The following is a 19,770-nucleotide window of genomic DNA, read 5'->3' on the forward strand; positions in this document are numbered from 1 at the left end:
AAAGCAGAAGGTAATAGAGCCCTCCCTCTCTCCCTCCTTCTCACCCCCCTTGTAGTAGTAATAACTACTATTCATTCTATCAGCACCTACCACTCATGTTGCTCCCTTTCTCTCTCCCCTGCCCTGTTCCTCCTCCTCCTCCTCATTCAACAAAGACAATCAGATATACCCAGTTAGCCAGCCAAAAAAAAAAAGAAAAGGAAAAAAAAACACAAAACAACAATCCATTTCACACTTTTCAAATGATAACATGCCTACTCCCAAACACAACTACCTGCAAGTGGAAAAAGAAAGTCCACAACCCTGGCCAGGTAAGAAATTAATGAAGTGAATCTAACAAGTTTTAGGATTAACTGTTTTATTGAGGTATTTAGGCCAAAAGGAGAGAGATACATAGATAGAGAGAGAGAGAGAGAGAGAAAGAGAGAGAAAGAGAGGAAAATTAAAATATATCACAAATGAAAATGAAAGATTTGAAAAAGATGAAGGTACAAGGCTCATTATTATAAGGTCAAAAGGTAAATGATATTTAAAATGAATAAGAAATAAGCCAATGTGAAAAATATTTAAAACTATACATATATTACAGGCACAGGCATTGCTGTGTGGTAAGAAGTTTTCTTCTCAACCATATGGTTCCAGGCCCAGTCCCATTATGTGACACTTTGAGCACGTGTCTTCTCCTATAGCCTTAAGCTGACCAAAGCCTTGTGAGTGGATTTGGAAGACAGAAACTGAAAAGAAGCCCATCATAAGTGTGTGTGTGTGTGTGTGTGTGTGTGTGTGTGTGTGTGCAAGCATGGCTCATTAGTGCAAGCCTAACTGTGTAGTTAAGCAGCTAACTCTGAGATCACATGGTCTCATGTTCAACTCCACTGCATGCTATTATAACTCTGCGCTGACCAATGCCTTGTAAGAGAATTTGATAGACAGGATCTGTGGGAAGCCCATTGTGTGTGTGTGTGTGTGTGTGTGTGTGAATGTGTATGTATGTATGTACATATATGCCTGTGTTTGTAACCTCACTACCACTACTTGACCACCTCTGTTGGTTTGTTTAAGCCCCAGTAACATAGTGGCTGAGGAAAAAAGACCAACAGAATAAGTATCAGACATTAAAAATAAACAATGGGGTTGATTTGTTTGACTAAATCCTTCATGGTGGTGCCCCAGCATGACCCCTGTCCAATGACTGAAATAAGTAAAAGGTAAAAAAAATAACTAGTGTATTGGTTTTGGTACAACTAAGTGATTTGTGAAACTTCTACAGTTATGATTTTAAAGTGATGCATAAAATCCCAGGATTCAGGACTTAAAACATTATCATTTCCATTTTAAAGCATAGTAAATTTATTGAGCAGGCCAAGTGAATAACACACAGAAACTTCCTCACTGGCTCATCAGAAAGATAAGCTGTAGAGTTAACTGATCTGTCAGCTGAGAGAAGATCAACATGTAAAACAAACAATAGACACATACACACACACACATTTGCTAATAGCTGACATATCTAAGTAGCAAAATATGACTGGATAGATCTTAAATGAAGAGAGAGGGATCAGATTAAAAACTTACTGGTATGTCACTTAGAAAAACAACAATGATTTTCTATCTTAAATACAAGAACATAATGTCAAATTTTTATTTTATTCATAAACATTTTCTGTAATGGGTTGGCAATTAGAGCAGATAAAAGCAAGAATTAACATTGGGGCAACATTAAAAACTTAAACTATTAAGCTGGGATAAAGTTTATAACTCTTCTTAGCCATTTAAGAGCTCTAGCTCAGCAAAAGAGAACCCCCCCATCCTCTCCCAAAAAACCCATTCTACTAAGCACTAAAGTACTAATATATCAAAGTAAGTTCCATAATTTTGTATTAAAAGACAACCTTATAGCTTCTTGGAGAACTGAGGGATTTACTGACATATAAATGGGAGAGGATGTGGAGGAAGCAGACAAGTTGGTAATAATTTCAACATCAATAAGTATGGCAAGACTTATAAAAGAGTGAGTAGAAGATTAAGTTCTTGACACACTGAGTTCACAGTTTTAATTCAGTCATAGCTTCATTTCACTTTCATTCCTGTTGCCTATGGAAATATAGCACAGACGTCATATAAACTCTCGCAAATCTACTGTAAATCTTAGGATTTATATTTAGCAGAAAACAATGAGAAGAACCTCTTGTAGTGTAGCTTTCTCCAAGACAGTTGTACACAAGCTGTGTCTACAAAGGGATATCATATTTAGTAGAATAACAAGTAGAAAACAACAGGAAAGTACACATGGTGCCTTTGCAATTGGTCTATAAAAAGTTAGTGAGTTATAAAAAAAAAAACTCTCTTCCAACAGGCTGCTTCCCCATGGGCCACAAAACCAACAAAACTTGTACCTTTCCAGAAAAATATCAACTTTATTATGAAGGACACATGATTTTTTTCTCATCCAAGAACAACATTCACTATTTGTGTACAGGCTGACAAACACACCAAATGACAAAGAATGAGGGGGGGGGGAGTTACTCTCATATGTAAAGTTTTTAAAAAATGGCTCAGTGCCTCAATATGCAAACATGTACACACACACATACACAAAGAAAACAAAAGCACTTAAGAAGTATCTTCCTTATGCAATTTCATTCAAGATGAACTAAATTCAATCACAGGATTAGGGTGAGGTGAGGTGGAGCATGTTGGGGCACCACTCCAGAATGTAGTTGAATATATCAACCCCAATATCTGGAGGCTAATATTTAATTTACTGCCCCCAGAAGGATGAAAAGTGAACTAAGCTTGGGCAAGATTTGAACTCAAATTATAAAGGGACATAAACAGGACAAGGTAATTTGATACTCTACAGATATGTTGATCAAACACCACCCATAAAAAGCTGGTACTGTTTCCTATTCTAATAACTTTCACCACAAACATCATAACATTTAGCCATTAGCTTTTACTAAAACCAGGTAGCTTTTAGCCGAGTCTGTACTGGTTTGGTATAGTCTGCGAGGAAAGTTTATCATTTTAGCTACTGTCAGGTTATGCTGACAAAATAAGTTAAGGAATAAAATCAATGTTGTATAGCAGAAGTAAGAGTTATATCTAGTCTATACTGTCACGATAATCTTGATAGTCAATAGTTTTAAGCTACAATAGACTAATCGGCATAACAGATTCACTGGATATACAAAGATAAAACAATTTAATTAATACACATTCAGTCTGTAGGTTTCCTAAAGGCTATCACTTGTCTAGTGTTTTATACATGTATGTATGTATGGTTGTGTGTTTATCCTTATACATACACAGATGGAGCAAAAGTTACCCCAATACTACCACCACCACCACCTAATCTCCTGTTTGTTTATTTTAGTGGTTTGCTTCAACAAGTCTGAGTTTCTTTTTGCAATTGAAATACTATAAAATATCAGACATATCAAAATACTCTGCTACAAACTAGAAAAAAAAAGCCATTCTGTTTTTCTTTTTTTTTTTCTCTCTCTCTCATGAAATTAATTAGGCTCAATTTATTCTGATTCCATCACCAATGTTACAGATATCACACAAGGGTTTTACATATCAAACGCAAAAACAATTCTTCACATATTTTAAATTTTGGAATTGAGGAACACACACACACACACAAAACAGACTGCAATTTTTTTTAACTCGTACACAAACTCCATCACATTGCATTTGCAACATTTCCAAGTATTTTGTACTTCCTTGATATCCAGTAACAAAACAGTGAAATTGTTTTTACTTTAAATTATTCTGATTAAATTCTTTCCACACAAGGCCTGAAATTTTGGGGGATGGGGCTAGTTGATTACATCGACTCTAGTGTTTGGCTGGTGATTATTTTATCAACCCCAAATGGATGTAAAGCAAAGTTGACTAAAAAATTAAAATAATGAAATTACTTCAGTTATAGGAGATTATCCATGGAAATGAAATATAAATTGAAGGAAAATGGACAACACAAAATGCGACTTGGAGGCAAATTCAATCCATTGCTCTCTTTCTAACATCTCACTTAGCCCTTGGTATGTTAAAGTGTTCTGCACCAGGCTTCTGATCTGAGGACCCCACTTTCCCAGTGAGAGCATAGTAAAAGAGACAAGTGTTTCATTGGTCAGCATTTCTTAGGGGTATATGAGCAATAAGCACCAAAAGTCCAGTCCTTGTTACAGTACAATGGCTTGTGTGCCTCAGTGACTCTCGGAAATATGCCAGGAGAATGCAAGTGCCTAGCAAGGCTTCCTGCTCTGGACAGGTCTAAGGAAAGATGCCAAACGAAAATGGACCACTTCCTCATAGGGATAAAAAAAAAAAAGAATGGTGTAGTGCCAACATCCCTACCTAGAAAAAAGCAAAGTTACTAAAGCATTGATGACAATTCAAAACCAACAAGACCTAGGGGGAGGCCTTCCTTCAGGGAAACATGATACTGCAGCAAAATCCTAAAGGAAAGAGTAAAGATCCAAGTGGAAAGAAGTAGAAAAGAGGGCCAGAGTTGAAATCAGTGGAGAAAAGTTAGGGCTTATGTAAGTAAGAGTAAGCAATAAAAAATCCCTTTAGATATATTCAAAAGATCCTGAAGTAGGATGAACAGATCTATGATCAATGCCCTCACATCATAATAGTGACAGATCAGGCCAAGTGTCATTATTGTCCCACTGGTAGCATTCGTTACATAATTTCTTTTAGTTAGTCTCAAACATTTCTCTGTTCCCAGCATTCAAAGACAACGCGAAGGAAACAAAATGAGCCAGGCATGGTTATTGGGTACACCAAGCATTAGAGAAGCTCTGTTCCCAAGTCTGGAAGCTTTTAATAAACAATGAAAGATAGATTTTCTCATTTTCTAATCACCCTCTTCAATGCCAAGGTATAAGGAAAGAATAGTTATTTACCAAATAATTGTAAAATATAAGCATTATAAGCATTATCATACAAGAATTTTCACCTTTCAAATGTCATTCTCGGTAATTCTTTAAATATGCTGAATAGTTTCTTTGCACTAAGATTACATTCTGAAGAAGAGGGTGGGGAGGAGAGGCAAGAGGATGCACATGCTAAAACACGTACGTACACACACACCTACGTGCACACATCTACTACAATTAGATACTGAAAACACAAAACACGAGAAGGATTTTCTTTGGGAGGTGTGTTAAACAGATTGTAGAGATAATATATTAATGTTGTGTTGGGGTTTAATTAGAGTAGAATCGGGTTAACTGACAAGATGACAGAGACAAGAAATAGAAGAGATAGCAGTGCAGGCAGACAGGCAATGTGGTTAAGGGGCCCAGAGGGAAAGGGACGATGTTTATCATTTTGCAATTAACTGCTGAAACTTCTCATGTATTTAGGAGGTGAAGGGGTGGGTAAAAACGGAAAGTGAAAGGGAGAAGATGAAGAAAGTGACAGGAAAGAATCAAGAAAAGAAAAGATGAAAAAAATTTTTTAAAAACGGTAAAAAAAAATCAAAAGGAACTAAAGGAAAAAAAAGACAAAAAAAAACCAACAAAAATCCCCCACACAAAATGAAAATAGCCTAATGAATTCTTGAGCTGTCAGTCTTTCTATTTCCCGTTTCGCATCTCAAATAAACCATTCACTACTATTTCAATAACCAGTGTGATTCCTCTTCAATGAAATACAACAACTCCAGTCTCTCTCTCTCACCTGATTACAGATTCCAGCAGACAAACACACATGCATACACACACATGCACAGATGACTCAGTTGCAATCACACTGTGCAACAACTGACAAGAGATGCATAATTACATGCATGAGATTACTTTTCCATTACATTAAAATAGGTAATATGTCATCATCATCATAATAATTATTTATTAAAAAATAAATAATATATATATATATATATATATATATATATATATATATCCTTTTAGTTATGTATAATATATATTTTCTCATTGCCTCTACAACTGCTTAACATGTAAATATTGATGTTTTCTGAAAGCAAAAACAAACAGCTGTTTGTTTATAAAGATAGTTTTACTAATGATGTAAATTACAAAGAAAGGAAAAAAAAATGGTTATGATGAACTTATATGACAATAAATACACTCTGCCACTTCAACTCTCAGTGACACACACAAAATAAAATCGTCTCAGCAAAGTGTCAAACGACACCACAAACAATTTCAATAATTAAATATGCTCTTAAGAAATGATATAATACTTACAATTTCTTTAATTTAACAAATCCTTTGAAATCATCGGGTTGAATATCCATAATTATATTACTCTGTAAATCCCTGAAAATAATAAAAAATTTAAACATATTGAAAGAAAATTTATATTATATATATATATATCATATATACACGGAATTATAAAATGTAAATTGTTATATATGAGATTGTTTACAATTATATATCAATATCTATGTAATATAGAAATTCAATAATGGGCCCTTGGACTCATAAGGCTGGTTACCTGGTTTCCACAGCATATGACTGAGATCACAACATTCCCTTGAATGGGGTGCTGGATTGTTGCAGGGTTCAAGGCTAGCTTTTTTGAAGGGATGGGAATAGTCAATTACTCTGACCTCAATACTTGGCCCATACTATATGCTGGCCTCAATGTGATTTGAACTCAAAACGTAAAGAGCCAGAAGAAATGCCACTAGGCATTTTGTCTGACATGTTAACAATTCTGCCAGCTTGCTACCTTAATAATAATGGTTTCCAATTTGGCCACAAGGCCAGCAATTTCAGAGTAGAGAATAACTCAATTCAAGGCAGATGATAAGTTGATTACATCAACCTGAGCGCTCAACTGGTACTTATTTTATTGGCCCTGAAAGGATGAAAGGTAAAGTCAACTCTGGCAGAATTTGAACTTCAGGACATTAAGACAAATGAAATACAACTAAGAATTTTGCCTGGTGTGCTAATGATTCTGCCAGCTTGCTACTTTTATCACCTTAATAATAATAGTAACAATAATAATAATGATTTATGCACAAGGATAGCTATTTTGAGCAAAGGGATAACTTGACTACATTGATCCCACTATTAAACTAGTACTTTATTTTATTGACTCTAGTGGAATGAAAAGCAAAGCTGACCTCAATAGGATTTGAAATCTAAGCATAAAGAGCAAGGCATTTTTCATAATACTCTTAAGATTCTGCTGATATGTTGTGCTAAACAAATAATGATGATAATAAAGGTTTCAAATTTTGGCACAAAGCCAGTAATTTTAGAGGGAGGGGATAAATTAATAATATTGATCCACTATTCAACTGGTACATTTTATCAAAATTGTTAGCCTAGAACTTTACAACAGCTTGGTATCCCATTCAGGGTGAATGTCATGATCTTGGGCTCATATGCCATGGAAACTGGGTAACTGGCCTTCTTAGTCCTAGGGCTCAAGGAAAATAAATAGAGAGAGAAATAATAAGGATTCTGATTACAAAATTAATTAAACAAGACACAGCTGAGGGAAAGATGCTCAAAGAGAAAAGGAAAATAAATAAAAAAGATCAACTCCAAGGAAGAGTAAATGCAACGAAGAAAAAAAAAGTGATAAACGAAGAAGCTAATTTGTTCAAATCACTGAGCTGGAACAAAATTGTTGAGAAAAACAACACAAGCTTTAGAACTCTGTAATTAACAGTCAGGTTTCTTTTTGAAGGCAAGTTCCCTGTAATCTAGAATGGCAGAATATTGGTAGTTTTACTTCAGATAATCACAGGTGTTACAGGATAGACTTACACTCAGACCAAACTGGAAGTAGTTGAAATTACATATTTCAGTTTAAGTGACAGCCTTGCTTAAGCTTACAATATGTTGGTTATTGGTGTGAAAAACAAGCTTTAAAAGCTAAAGATGGTAACAGGAGATGAGCTCCAATCCTGCTATGCTTAACTACACATTCTTCTAAGTAAATAAATATCTGCCTTCAGTTCATATTAAACACTAATCACAACTATTTGGTTGATCAATGCCCATATAGCAGTTTACTTTAGTAAATCAGACCAACTAGCTTGTGTGTCAATGTTTACTTCACTAATAAATTTTTATACAACAAATGTTCCTGGACATTTTGCCTTGCTTGTTTATTGTTCATCAGCTACAGGTTGGTATAGATTGGTCAGACCTATGATCCATGGCAATCCAGACATGACCATCCCATCGTTTTAAAAGTTTATAAGATGACACTGTCCATGTGATTTCCTATTTTTTAAAAGACTGCATAGAGGATGACTTGAGGGGATTTGACAGCTATTTCTAGAAAGTCTAACAATCACATAGAGACTTCCTTTACTTGTTTCACACCACTCATTCTATCAAGAGCAGTTATTTGTGAATACATGACCACAGCTGACCAAAGTTTCTTCAACAATCATAGACTTTCAGTAGTCATAATTGGAGGATTAATATATAAAGCCCTATGCTAAATGATTTGCAGAATTTAGTTATGGCTGAGGTCAAATTCCACCAATACCAACGGTTTTGCCTTTCATCTTGTCGCAATCAGTCAGGTCTGGGGTTATATACTTAATTATTCTTCCACTAATGTTAGAGATCTGTTCTTTAAACTCTTACTTGTTTCTCACATTGAACTTCAGCCATGATGAAATAACCATTTTTAAGAATTTAATTGATCATATTAATCCCAGGATTTAGTTTTGGGTCTAGTACTTATGGGCTGGATAGAGTTTACTGAGGTAAATTTTCTATGGCTAAATGTGCTTCCTATCGCTAACTCTCACCCGTTTCCAAGCAAGGTATTTCCCCAAGACCAGTCATGCTCTGACAGAATATTGGCACTGCTGGTGTGACAGTGACAATCATTTTACAACTAGCATGCTATGTCATGGCAAGCAGACACAAACATTCACACACACACACACACACACACGATATGATGGGTTGCCTTCAATTCCACCCTACCAAATCTACACACAAGGCTTTGGTTGGCCTTGTCATACATACATACAAATAGGTGCAGGTGTGGTTGTGTGGTAAGAAGCTTGCTTCCCAACCACATAGTTCTGGGTTCAGTCCCACTGCATGGCACCTTGGACAAGTGTCTCCTACAAGAGCCTTGGGTAGACCAAAGACTTGAGTGGATTTGGTAGATGGAAAACTGAAAGAAGCCTGTGAATCATTATCATCGTTTAATGTCTGCTTTCCATACAGACATGGGTTGGCCAGTTTGACTGAGGACTGGTAAACCAGGAGGCTGCACCAGGCTCCAATCTGATCTGGCAAGGTTTCTACAGCTGGATGCCCTTCCTAACACCAACCACTCAGAGTGTAGTGGGTGCTTTTTACGTTCCACTAGCACAGGGGCCAGTTAGGCAGCACTGGCACGGACTATATATATACATATGTATCTAGGCATGTCTTTGCATGTCCCTTACCATCACTTGACAGCTGGTGCCGATGTGTTTGCATCTCTTTAACTTTGGTTCAGGAGCAGAGACTGATAGAATAAATTCCAGGCTTAAAGAAAAAACAAAATAACTGAGGATGATTTGTTTGACTAAAAATCCTTCAAGGCAGTGCTCCAGCATGGCCATAGTCTGATGACTGAAACAAGTAAAAGATAAGATATATGGAGACATGACATCTTCAAGAATGACTGAGAACCCATTTGAAAGTATGGATACCCAGCAAGCAATACACAGCTTGATTCCAATGATAGGAACTGTTCTCCTCGGTCATATTTGTAAAGATCTTATAATACTCTGCTTAGTCCATTGGAATGTACTACGCAGAGCAGGAGCACACATGAAGACATTAAATGTCGCTGAAGATGTCACAGATGTCTTATACTTTATATTTAAAAAAATTAAAAAACCATTTATATTATAGCTAATACACACACACACACACACACACACAAATGTATGTGTATGTGAGAGAAAGAAAAAGAGAGAGAGGCAGGTTGAACTTGTGCTCATTCAATTCAATACAGTTTATTGTCATTGTATTTTTACTTTTTTTTGTTACAGTTATGTTGGAATTTCAATGTAAAGTTACAATAACAAACATTTCAACAGAATATATCTACACCCACCTCTCAATCTTCTACCGACATTCACACACAGCTGTATTTATATATGCACATGTATATTTATACACACACAAATCATGGGACCCAAATCATGAAATTATAGGAAATTTATGTGATTATTAGAATTCAGTGTACCCAGTGCAAACAACTGGTGCACAAAAAGTACAATGAGATCACAGGTAGGCTCAGAGAAGGATTCTGAATATAGTAGATACTCAGGACTAGTCAGCACCCATAAAATAAATTCTTTTAAAATGCTTTAAAAGCATCAGAGCTTGCTGTTGGCACTCCATCGCTTATGACGTCAAGGGTTCCAGTTGATCCGATCAACGGAACAGCCTGCTCATGAAATTAACGTGCAAGTGGCTGAGCACTCCACAGACACATGTACCCTTAACGTAGTTCTCGGGGATATTCAGCGTGACACAGTGTGACAAGGCTCTTTGAATTACAGGCACAACAGAAATAGGAAATAAGAGTGAGAGAAAGTTGTGGTGAAAGAATACAGAAGGGTTCGCCACCATCCCCTGCCGGAGCCTTGTGGAGCTTTAAGTGTTTTCGCTGCCCTAACCACTAGGCCATTGTGCCTCCACGCATCAGAGCTTGTGCCATGTATAAAGCACTGATGCCACATGTAAAGCATCCAATATACTCTGTAAAGTGGTTGATGTTAGGAAGGGCATCCAGTCATAGAAATCATGCCAAAACAGACAATTGAAGCCTAGTGCAGCTCTCTGGCTTGCCAATTCCTGCCAAACCATCCAAGCCATACCAGTATGGAAAACATTATGTAACGATGATGATGATTAGGGGGCTTCCTAGGAGCAGATGATAACTTCTGTTATCTAGTGACCTAATTAGTGATGGAGGAGCATCTTCCTATCCTGGTTATGACTGCAGAGCAGAATGCACGACATCTGTGTACAAAGTGTGATGCTGCATGGTGGTGAAACACATACTCAAATGCAGAGGCTGAAGCAAAGGGCGAAGAAAAGAAACAAGGTGAATCTAGAAAGTCTTGAATAGTGGTGGTTTCTAAAAAGAAAGAAAAAACCTATTTTTGAGTTGATATCACATAAGAAAGAGTGAAGATATAATTGAATGCATGAAGTGATGGTGTAAATTTAGATAGATTCCTAATAGATACAATTGTTGAAAACCATCTCTCTTTTAATAAAGCAAATAAGTAGAAGAGGAAGGAGAAGAAAACCGCTACACTTCAATTTGCTGGTCTAAAAGAAATGTGGTTATTCTAAAATCGCAGCAAGTTAAGCTATATGTATGACAAGCATAAAGGAACTCATCTTGTATGGTATTGATCAGTAAATCTATATCAGGATCTTGCCATGCTAGTACTAGTTATATACACTCAATGGAACAATGAACTGATTACATTCTAGCTGAAGCTTCTAGTATTCCTTGTAATATTAGCTGACCTAGCTAAGTCTACTATAATCTTGTTGAGATAGTGCTTTCCCTCTCCTCAAGGAAATGATCTTTAAGTTAGTCATGAGTAGCTTTACTATGTGTGTAATACATACTTATGCAGTCAAATTACAAGTTTTCTAAAAACAATTTTTCTATAAGAAAAGTACAAACAATAAATAAACGTCTAGAAATTATCCACTCATACAATAACTGTGGGAAGCAAATGTAAATATATTTAAGAAAATTCTTAAATTGCAGTATTGTAGAAAATGATAGGCTATGCATTATGATTATATTCTCCACTCCTTCATTATGAAAACAACCTTGTGCCAAGAGAAAGAAGAAAAAACATTACACACACACACATATATACATACATGTGTGTGTGCACATATATATGTGTGTGTATGTATAATCAAAAGTATTAGATAGAGGATTTGGTAAAGACATCAAAATGCTAGATTGGATCAAGTGGTTTAGCTTAATGCATCACTATTCTTCTTGAGTTCAAAACTCACGAGTTGACAAGATAAATCAATACCAGTAATATGCTGCAGCCAATTCAATCAACTGTAGCTTTTCTGCTCAACAAAAAAACTTTCATCCCTGAACCAAAAGAAATCAAAATCATCAAAGCCTCTACAACGATTAATTATTTTCCACAGATCCCATGATTTACAATAGCTGCTTTCTGCAACTAATATATTCCAACCCTAACCCCACCCCATTTACCAGGCTATATACAGTATATTTGTGGCAATCCTGCAGTCTTAACTAATTTCTTTCGGAAATTTACTTTATCAATATCCACAGCCTTTATTGAGTGGTGTTGTAAATTTGGTAAGTTTTGTAATACTTCTTGACACAACAAACAGTAGAATACAAGTTAAAAAAGATCTGTGACCCAGCACAGTGTTTCTTCTGTATTTTTTTATTTTTTTTTATTTTGTCAGCTTTTCTTTAATTTTACTGTAATGTCTCATTTTAATATATCAAATTAAGTTTTGCTGAAGATTCCTAAAAAGGATGAAATAGTACCATACATGGCTACAACTAACTAAAAATTGTAAGAATTTTGCCACAGATAAAAATAAAAAAATAAAAATTAGATATAAAGCCAATTTATAAAAAAAAACAAAGATGAAGATAGGTGTAGGAACAACAAGCAAGTGTATCAGTTTGACACTCGCGGGGGGGGAGCGGAAAAGTCTTAAGTTTTGAGCCTATGCTCTTTGACAGAAAGGAATAAGAGGAAATAAATAGAGAGAGAATGAAAAAAACGTGTTGAGTTCAGTGATCCAACATGGTGAATGAGAGGGAGATATAATAATGAGAGGCTGAATGAAGAGGAGATAATTCATGGTGATCCCAACAAGAGGAGGTGCACAAGTGTGTGTGTATGTGAAAATGGTGTGCAAGTGTGTAAATGTGAATGGGGATGAGTGAGTTTGACATGTGTGTGCGTGTGTGTGTAGCAGTTGAGTGCGCACATGTATATGTGAATTCTTTGTATCCTTTTCATATACCTCGATTATAAATTAAAATTTCTAATCCCATCTCACGCTGTGAGGAGGTAGTTATTAACAGACATCCAGAGGGTACCAAGCATGTATTATTTTTTTTTAATGAGATTTATATCATCTGAAACACACTCCCCACATATAAAGGGGGGGGAAAAAAAACAGCTGACTGGATTTATCCTGGTTTTAGAATAGGTACACCATGCCCATTCATGTCTTATAAATTGTGCGTATAAAAGGGTTGGAGACAGGAACAACATCCAACCATAAAAACACTGACTCAGTAAGCACATTCAACCCATGCCAGCATAGGAAAAAACAAACATAAAATGATGATGATGAGTTTGTGATTGCTTGATGATGGTCATCATCAACATTTAATGCCCACATTTCATGCTTGCATGGGACAGACGGAGTTTATCAAGGCAGATATTCTACAGCCAGATGCCCTTCCTGTTATCAAACCCCACTTGTTTCCAAGCAAGGTAACATATCCCCATGGCCAGATAAGGTTTTCACAGAAGACTGGAAACAACCTTACTTGTATGATGATGATGCTCAGTTACAGCCACCGTGTGATATGGGTACACACACTCACATGATAGGCTTCTTTTAGTTTCTGCCTACGAAATCCACTCACACAGCTTTGGTTGGCCTGAAGCTATGGTAGAAGTCACTAACCCAAGACGCTGTGTAGTGGGACTGAACACAAGGCCAAATGGTTAGGAAGCAAGCTTCTTAACCACACAGCTAAGCTTTTACACAATGACAAAAAAATTTAATGCAAAGAATTGATAACTCTGCAACAAAAAAATTTCATAAAGTTACTACTGAAGCTTAGGATACAGTAGTGATTAACAGATAAGAGAGAATCTTCTGGATACAACACCGGTCTTAGGCAGCTAACTCACTAACAGTATATAATAGCATTGCTGTTTCATGAGAATGGTACCATATAGAACGAAATGCCTGTACCAAGTATGAACTCATGACTGCAGTAAGCTGGAATCTAACACCTCAGCAATTTCACCCCAACAACAATCGCTTTATTTATTTACATACAATTACAACTAACGAGTAATAATATATACTAAACAAAAGAAAATAACAAATAATAACGATCCAATGATACAAATTAGTAGCAATTAAATGAAACTAATGAGGGGTAATATAAATTATACTAAATTACTACCGAATGATAATATGAAGTGTGTATAATTGTTTTTCCTAGTCAACATTTGGCATTCACAATAGTAACAATCTGAGATATGCTGATGATATATATTACACATTAAAAAAAGTTCTTTTCTCACAACATAATAGAAATATAATTGAACTAAACAAATATTCATACTATGAGGTTAGGAAAATGACATCCAGAGTTGAACAGCATTCAACTTGGAAAAAGCTTTATTAAAATGAAATTAGTTCCAAAATGAAAAGTCTACTGACATTGTACTAAAAAAAAAAGTTAATATTTACTGTTAAAATATAATTAATGCATATGCCAAATAAAATGCAATTGTGCTGGTGCCATGTAAAAAGCACCCAGTACACTCCGTAAAGTGGTTGGCCTAAGGAAGGGTGTTAGGAGTTTGTGAGAGAGAGAGAGGTATGGATTAGTTAAGTAGAAATGGAATGTTACAAATGCATGTAAGAGTTATTGTTTGGGCAAAAAGAACTGAGCGTCAATACCTGGTTGTAACTATCTCAAGCCCTAGGACTCACAGTGCTGGCCATCCAGTTTCCATGGATCTCATTCCAGTGAATGAGATCATATTTCCCTTGAACGGAATGCCAGTCCACTGCAGAGTTATTCATTTACAGCTGAGTAAACTGGAGCAAAATGAAATGAAAATTTTGCACACAAGAACACATTTCAGCTGTAGAAACCATGCCAAATCAGACAATGGAACCTGGTGCAGCTCCAATGTATGTTAGCATGGAAAACTGACATTAAGTGAGGATGATGCTGATGATATACAAGAAGAATATATAGGCCCTTCACTACCAGTATATTGGGGGCTGTGAAAGATTCAGGTTCTGGTAATGCTACTGGGGAAAAATGTCTTAAACCACTACAGCATATTATTTTAGATCCTCTGACTGAAAACTTGGGGCCTTATTACTATAACAACCTATCTGAAACCACTCTTCGTCTTAAGGTACGATCTTCCAGTTTTAAAAAGATCTTAGTTAAAACCTTCCATCAAAATTGCATGTTAATTTATGTTGCAAACATCAACTTAATAATGACAAAATGATTTTACTTAATTCTCCATTATTTTCAAAATTAATTGAAACAAAAGCAGTGTATTTCAAAAGAAATATGGTAACAATAGTGTTATAACATCATTATTTCAAAAAAACAAAAAACAACAGGCCAGACTGGATGGACAAAACTGTGCCTAACTAAAGATGTCCATAATTTTTCTTTTTGTTGAATAATTTTCATATTCAATATATATATAAAACCAGCCACCATTTCTAGTTCACAGTTTGTCTTTTTTAATATTTGTTTCTTTTTAGCCTGTTGTAACCTTATCCAATAATGGTACTCACTCACTTTAAACAGCTGAGTGGACTGGAGCAATGTGAAATAAGGTGTTTCACTCAAGGACACAATGTGCCACCGGGAACCAAATTCATGACCTTACGATCATAAGCTGAATACCCTAACCATTGAGCTACATGCCTTTACCAAGTAAGATTAAAACTTATGGCTGACAAATTAGTTGTCTAACAACTTCACCACAGAGCCAGTTTGGTTGGCTGGTATAAAACCGAGGGGATTATTATAGTTGATATTCGATCAAGACCGTTTCTATAAAACTACTCCATTAAGTCATGTAAGCACAGCAAAAGAGATAAGGACTTAATGATGATGATCTTTAATGCATTTATTATTGGCAAGATACAAGTGACAAGGTTGTATTATACCTAATTAAAATACAAAAGGTCTCAAAATATTTCTTGCAATGAGAAATGCAAATATAATCAGGAATGACAGAGCCAAACTGAAAAGCAAACAACTAAACTTGAAAAAGAGAGAAGAGATGGGGGAAGAGGAATCATTTTCTTCTATTGTTTTAGGGAGAGGGAAAAATAAAAATGCAAACCGCATTATTTAGTAGAATGTAATTCAGCTAAATATATGAAATAGATAAATTAAAAAAGAACAATTTACAAAACTAAAACAAAAGCCAACAACTGACATCACAGCAACAGTTTCATGTTGATTTAATAAACAATAAAAGATAGAGGGAAGATAGAAAAAAAAGAAAAAAAGAAAAATTGATAAGCTATGTCAAAAAAATACGGCTACCTTGAACCAGTGGATGTTGCCATTAAGCAAAGTGCAGAGGAAGAGTTTTAGATAAACTGCTATATTTATAGTTAACCCATTTCATTTATATTTGTCTCCCTATAATCAATAGCCAGATTGCAAAAGAGGGTGAATGAACAGTGTGTTACAACAGTGAACATTTCTCATTATTGACTGGAAAGGCAGATTTGTAACTGTTCCATTTGTAAAACCACAAGTAACAGTGCTTGTTGAACGACTGGCAAGCTATTGTAGTACTGTTTTATTTTATTTTATATATTGGCTTGATTGTGAGACAACAAAGGGAAATAATACAGCTGACCAATTTATATTTCTTACAGGCGAACTCTTCAACAGAAACACTAGCAGCAGCAGTCCCCTTCCAGGCAATGTTTCTTTGCAATAAATATAGCCTAATAGCAATGTTGATAGACAAGAAGAATTGCTTTACATCAAAAAGTAATAATAAAAAGGAAGAACCTATTTTGAACTTCTTAATATCTCAGGAAGTTAGCAAAATAAAATAGAATAAAAAAATAAAACTACAAGATTCTTCGATCTTGCAGTTTATTACTAAACGGGGGAGAAGAATTAACAATGTAAATCGAAAATTTGAAACCAGCAGTGTTAAAAGTATGCATGCGTGTGTGTTTATATGGGTATGTGGTAAAAGAAATTAGCTTCACAACTATGCGGTTCAACCCTACTGTGTGGCATCTTGGGCAAGAGTATTCTACCGTGGCCTCAGGATGACCAATACCTAGTGAGTAGAATTTTGTAGATGGAAACTGTGCAGAAGCCTATCTTGTATGTATGTATCTATTTGTCTGCCTGTCGATCTATCTAAACACACACACACACACATACATACATACATACGTGATGCATGGTTGGATGAGTGAGAGAGAGAGAGGTTAAGTGGAAATGGAAAGTTACAAATACATGTAAGAGTTATTGTTTGGGCAAAAAGAACTGAGAGTCAATACCTGGATGTAACTATCTCAAGCCCTAGGACTCACAGTGCTGGCCATCCAGTTTCCATGAATCTCATTGCAGTGAATGAGATCATATTTCCCTTGAATGGGATGCCAGTCCACTGCAGAGTTATTCATTTACAGCTGAGTAAGCTGGAGCAAAATGAAATGAAGATTTTGCACACAAGAACACAATGCATCAGCTAGACCAGGAATCAAGACCATGACCTCGTGACTGAGTGCAACATTCTAATTCATTAGGCTATGTGCCTTCATGCTCTCTTTCAAAGGTTGCTAAAACATGTACCAGCTATGTACTGGAGTTGATTCAATTGGTTAAACTACTACTTTACAAACTTGTGTCTGTATGCTAAATTATTATTGAAAAGTTTGGACTAAATGTCTTATAGTCTTGTTCTCGTATGTTCTGAGTTTAAATCATTCCAGGATTGACTTTGTAATTTTATATCACAATCGATCAAATTAATGTACCAGTATTATATTGGAATAATTCAAACTACATGACCTTCTCCCTTACACAAGATTGAGACTTGTCAAAACAAACTCAGTTGTAAATTCTTGGTTCTGGTAAACATGGAACTTTACCAAGGACTAAAACAGTTGGCTTAATCCATTCATTGATTTTATATAGATCATTAACATATCTTGTTTCATTGTCATCTTCGTAAGTTTGTCCAGCTAGTAGAGACAATTCACAGGTTCCTTACTGATTTATAAAGTGTCCAAAAGGCAATTAATTAATTAACCAGATCTAATCGCTAAATTTGAAATGGTAAGTGTGGAAGAAAGTCTAGTACCACTTCATCGTTCACTGACTACAGTAAGTTAACTTGCTTTCTTTAGCAACGGGGTTTAAAAGGCTATTAATACTGAAGTGTTAGTGAAGGACTAGAAGTGCTTCAAGTAGCATATAAGAACCGGAAGGAAAAATATATGCCATTACAACACTCTGACAACAGGGATCAACACAGTGTATTAGTTTTGTTTTTGGTAATTAATTTAAGATTTTTGAAGTTCATATTGAGTTTTAGATGCCAAAGATAAAAATCGTTTGTCTACCTTCGATACTGAAATAGTTTATTACCTAACAAGAGCAGAATTTGTAGAAGTTACAAACTTTCTACTATAACTCCATTCAGATTGAGGATACTTTATAGGAATATTAAATCAACACGAAATAATTGAGTGGCATTCTATTTTGACACACGCACACAGACTCTCTCTCTCTCTCTGCTTGTCAGAAGGATGAAAGCCAAATTCTGAGGAATTATTTGAACCCAACTGACTCCTGCCCTTCAATGGCTACACATTTTTATCAACCCTGAAAGACTAAACAGTAAAATCAACTTTGGTATGAATCAACATGTGAAGAAATACAATTAAATACTAGCATGTATTTTTAAGGTACCCTATATTTTTGCAAACAATAATTTCTTACATAGATGCATACATGGCCACGTGGTTAAGAAGCTTGCTTTGTGACCACATGGTTTCAGGTTCAGTTCCACTGTGTGGCACCTTGAGTAAGTATCTTCTATAGCCTTGGGCTGATCAAAGAAGCCTTTCCAGTGGATTTGCAAGACAAAAACTGAAAGAAGCCTGTTGTTTATTTGTGTGTGTCTGTGTGTATACCCTTGCTTACATGTGATGGGTGTAAATGAGCATCATTTCATGCAAGAGAGGTTGATCATTTATAGTGTTCCAGGGTTGGCAACAGAAAGGGCATCTGGCCATAGAAAAATCTGCCTAAACAAATTCCATTTGGCACATGTAAGCAGGGGAAAGGTGGACTTTAAAATGAAAGCAAAACTGGACAAAGAATGAGACTTTTCTGTTGAATATTTTGTAAAATAAAATATAAAACAGAGAAATTGCCAACATGAAGAACATTCTCACAGGGAGACACAACTTTACAACACTGATGGTATCTGTTTTCTAAATAACACATTTTTTTTTGTTTTTAGAACATGACATGAAAGAATAATTTTTTTTTAAACAAAAGAAACAACAACCAAAACAAGAACAACAAAGGAAATAGGAAAATGAAATCTCTGACAATTTAAAATCCAAACCTTTTATTACTATTATTATTATTATTATTATTTTTATATCTTGATTTAGCCATTCTGAAGTGCAGAGATACCAATGATTAGAGGAAAAGCTAAAGAAAATATACTAGTACAAAGAGTGGAGAAGAAATAGGGGTTAGAAAGAAGGGTGAGTAAACGATGTGAAAAGTGTGGAGAGGGAGCAGGGGTGGGGTGAAGGAAAGAAGAGAATCCAATATTTTGTTACCCGGGTGTGTGTTTTGACACTTGCAAAAATGTTTTAGTTCTACCCTCTGTGTGTGTGTGTGTGTGTGGCAAAGTCAAAAACACCCTCAGTCTTCTTTCTGGCAGCAGTAGAAGAGTGAGGCAAGAGA

The 19,770-nt window shown here is 35.6% G+C and overlaps 1 protein-coding gene across 1 annotated transcript in view; it reads right to left on the bottom strand.

The window, feature by feature from the left end:
• Positions 1–19,770, bottom strand: part of LOC106876991 (leucine-rich repeats and immunoglobulin-like domains protein 2) — a 155,069-nt gene that overhangs the window by 114,678 nt on the left and 20,621 nt on the right. The window contains exon 2 of the mRNA XM_052971872.1: positions 6,228–6,299. Within this exon, the coding sequence (XP_052827832.1) occupies positions 6,228–6,299 (72 nt within the window). The remainder of the gene's footprint in view (positions 1–6,227; positions 6,300–19,770) is intronic.

The sequence above is a fragment of the Octopus bimaculoides genome, chromosome 11 (assembly GCF_001194135.2).
Source record: "Octopus bimaculoides isolate UCB-OBI-ISO-001 chromosome 11, ASM119413v2, whole genome shotgun sequence".
In the NCBI taxonomy this organism is placed as follows: Eukaryota; Metazoa; Mollusca; class Cephalopoda; order Octopoda; family Octopodidae; genus Octopus; species Octopus bimaculoides.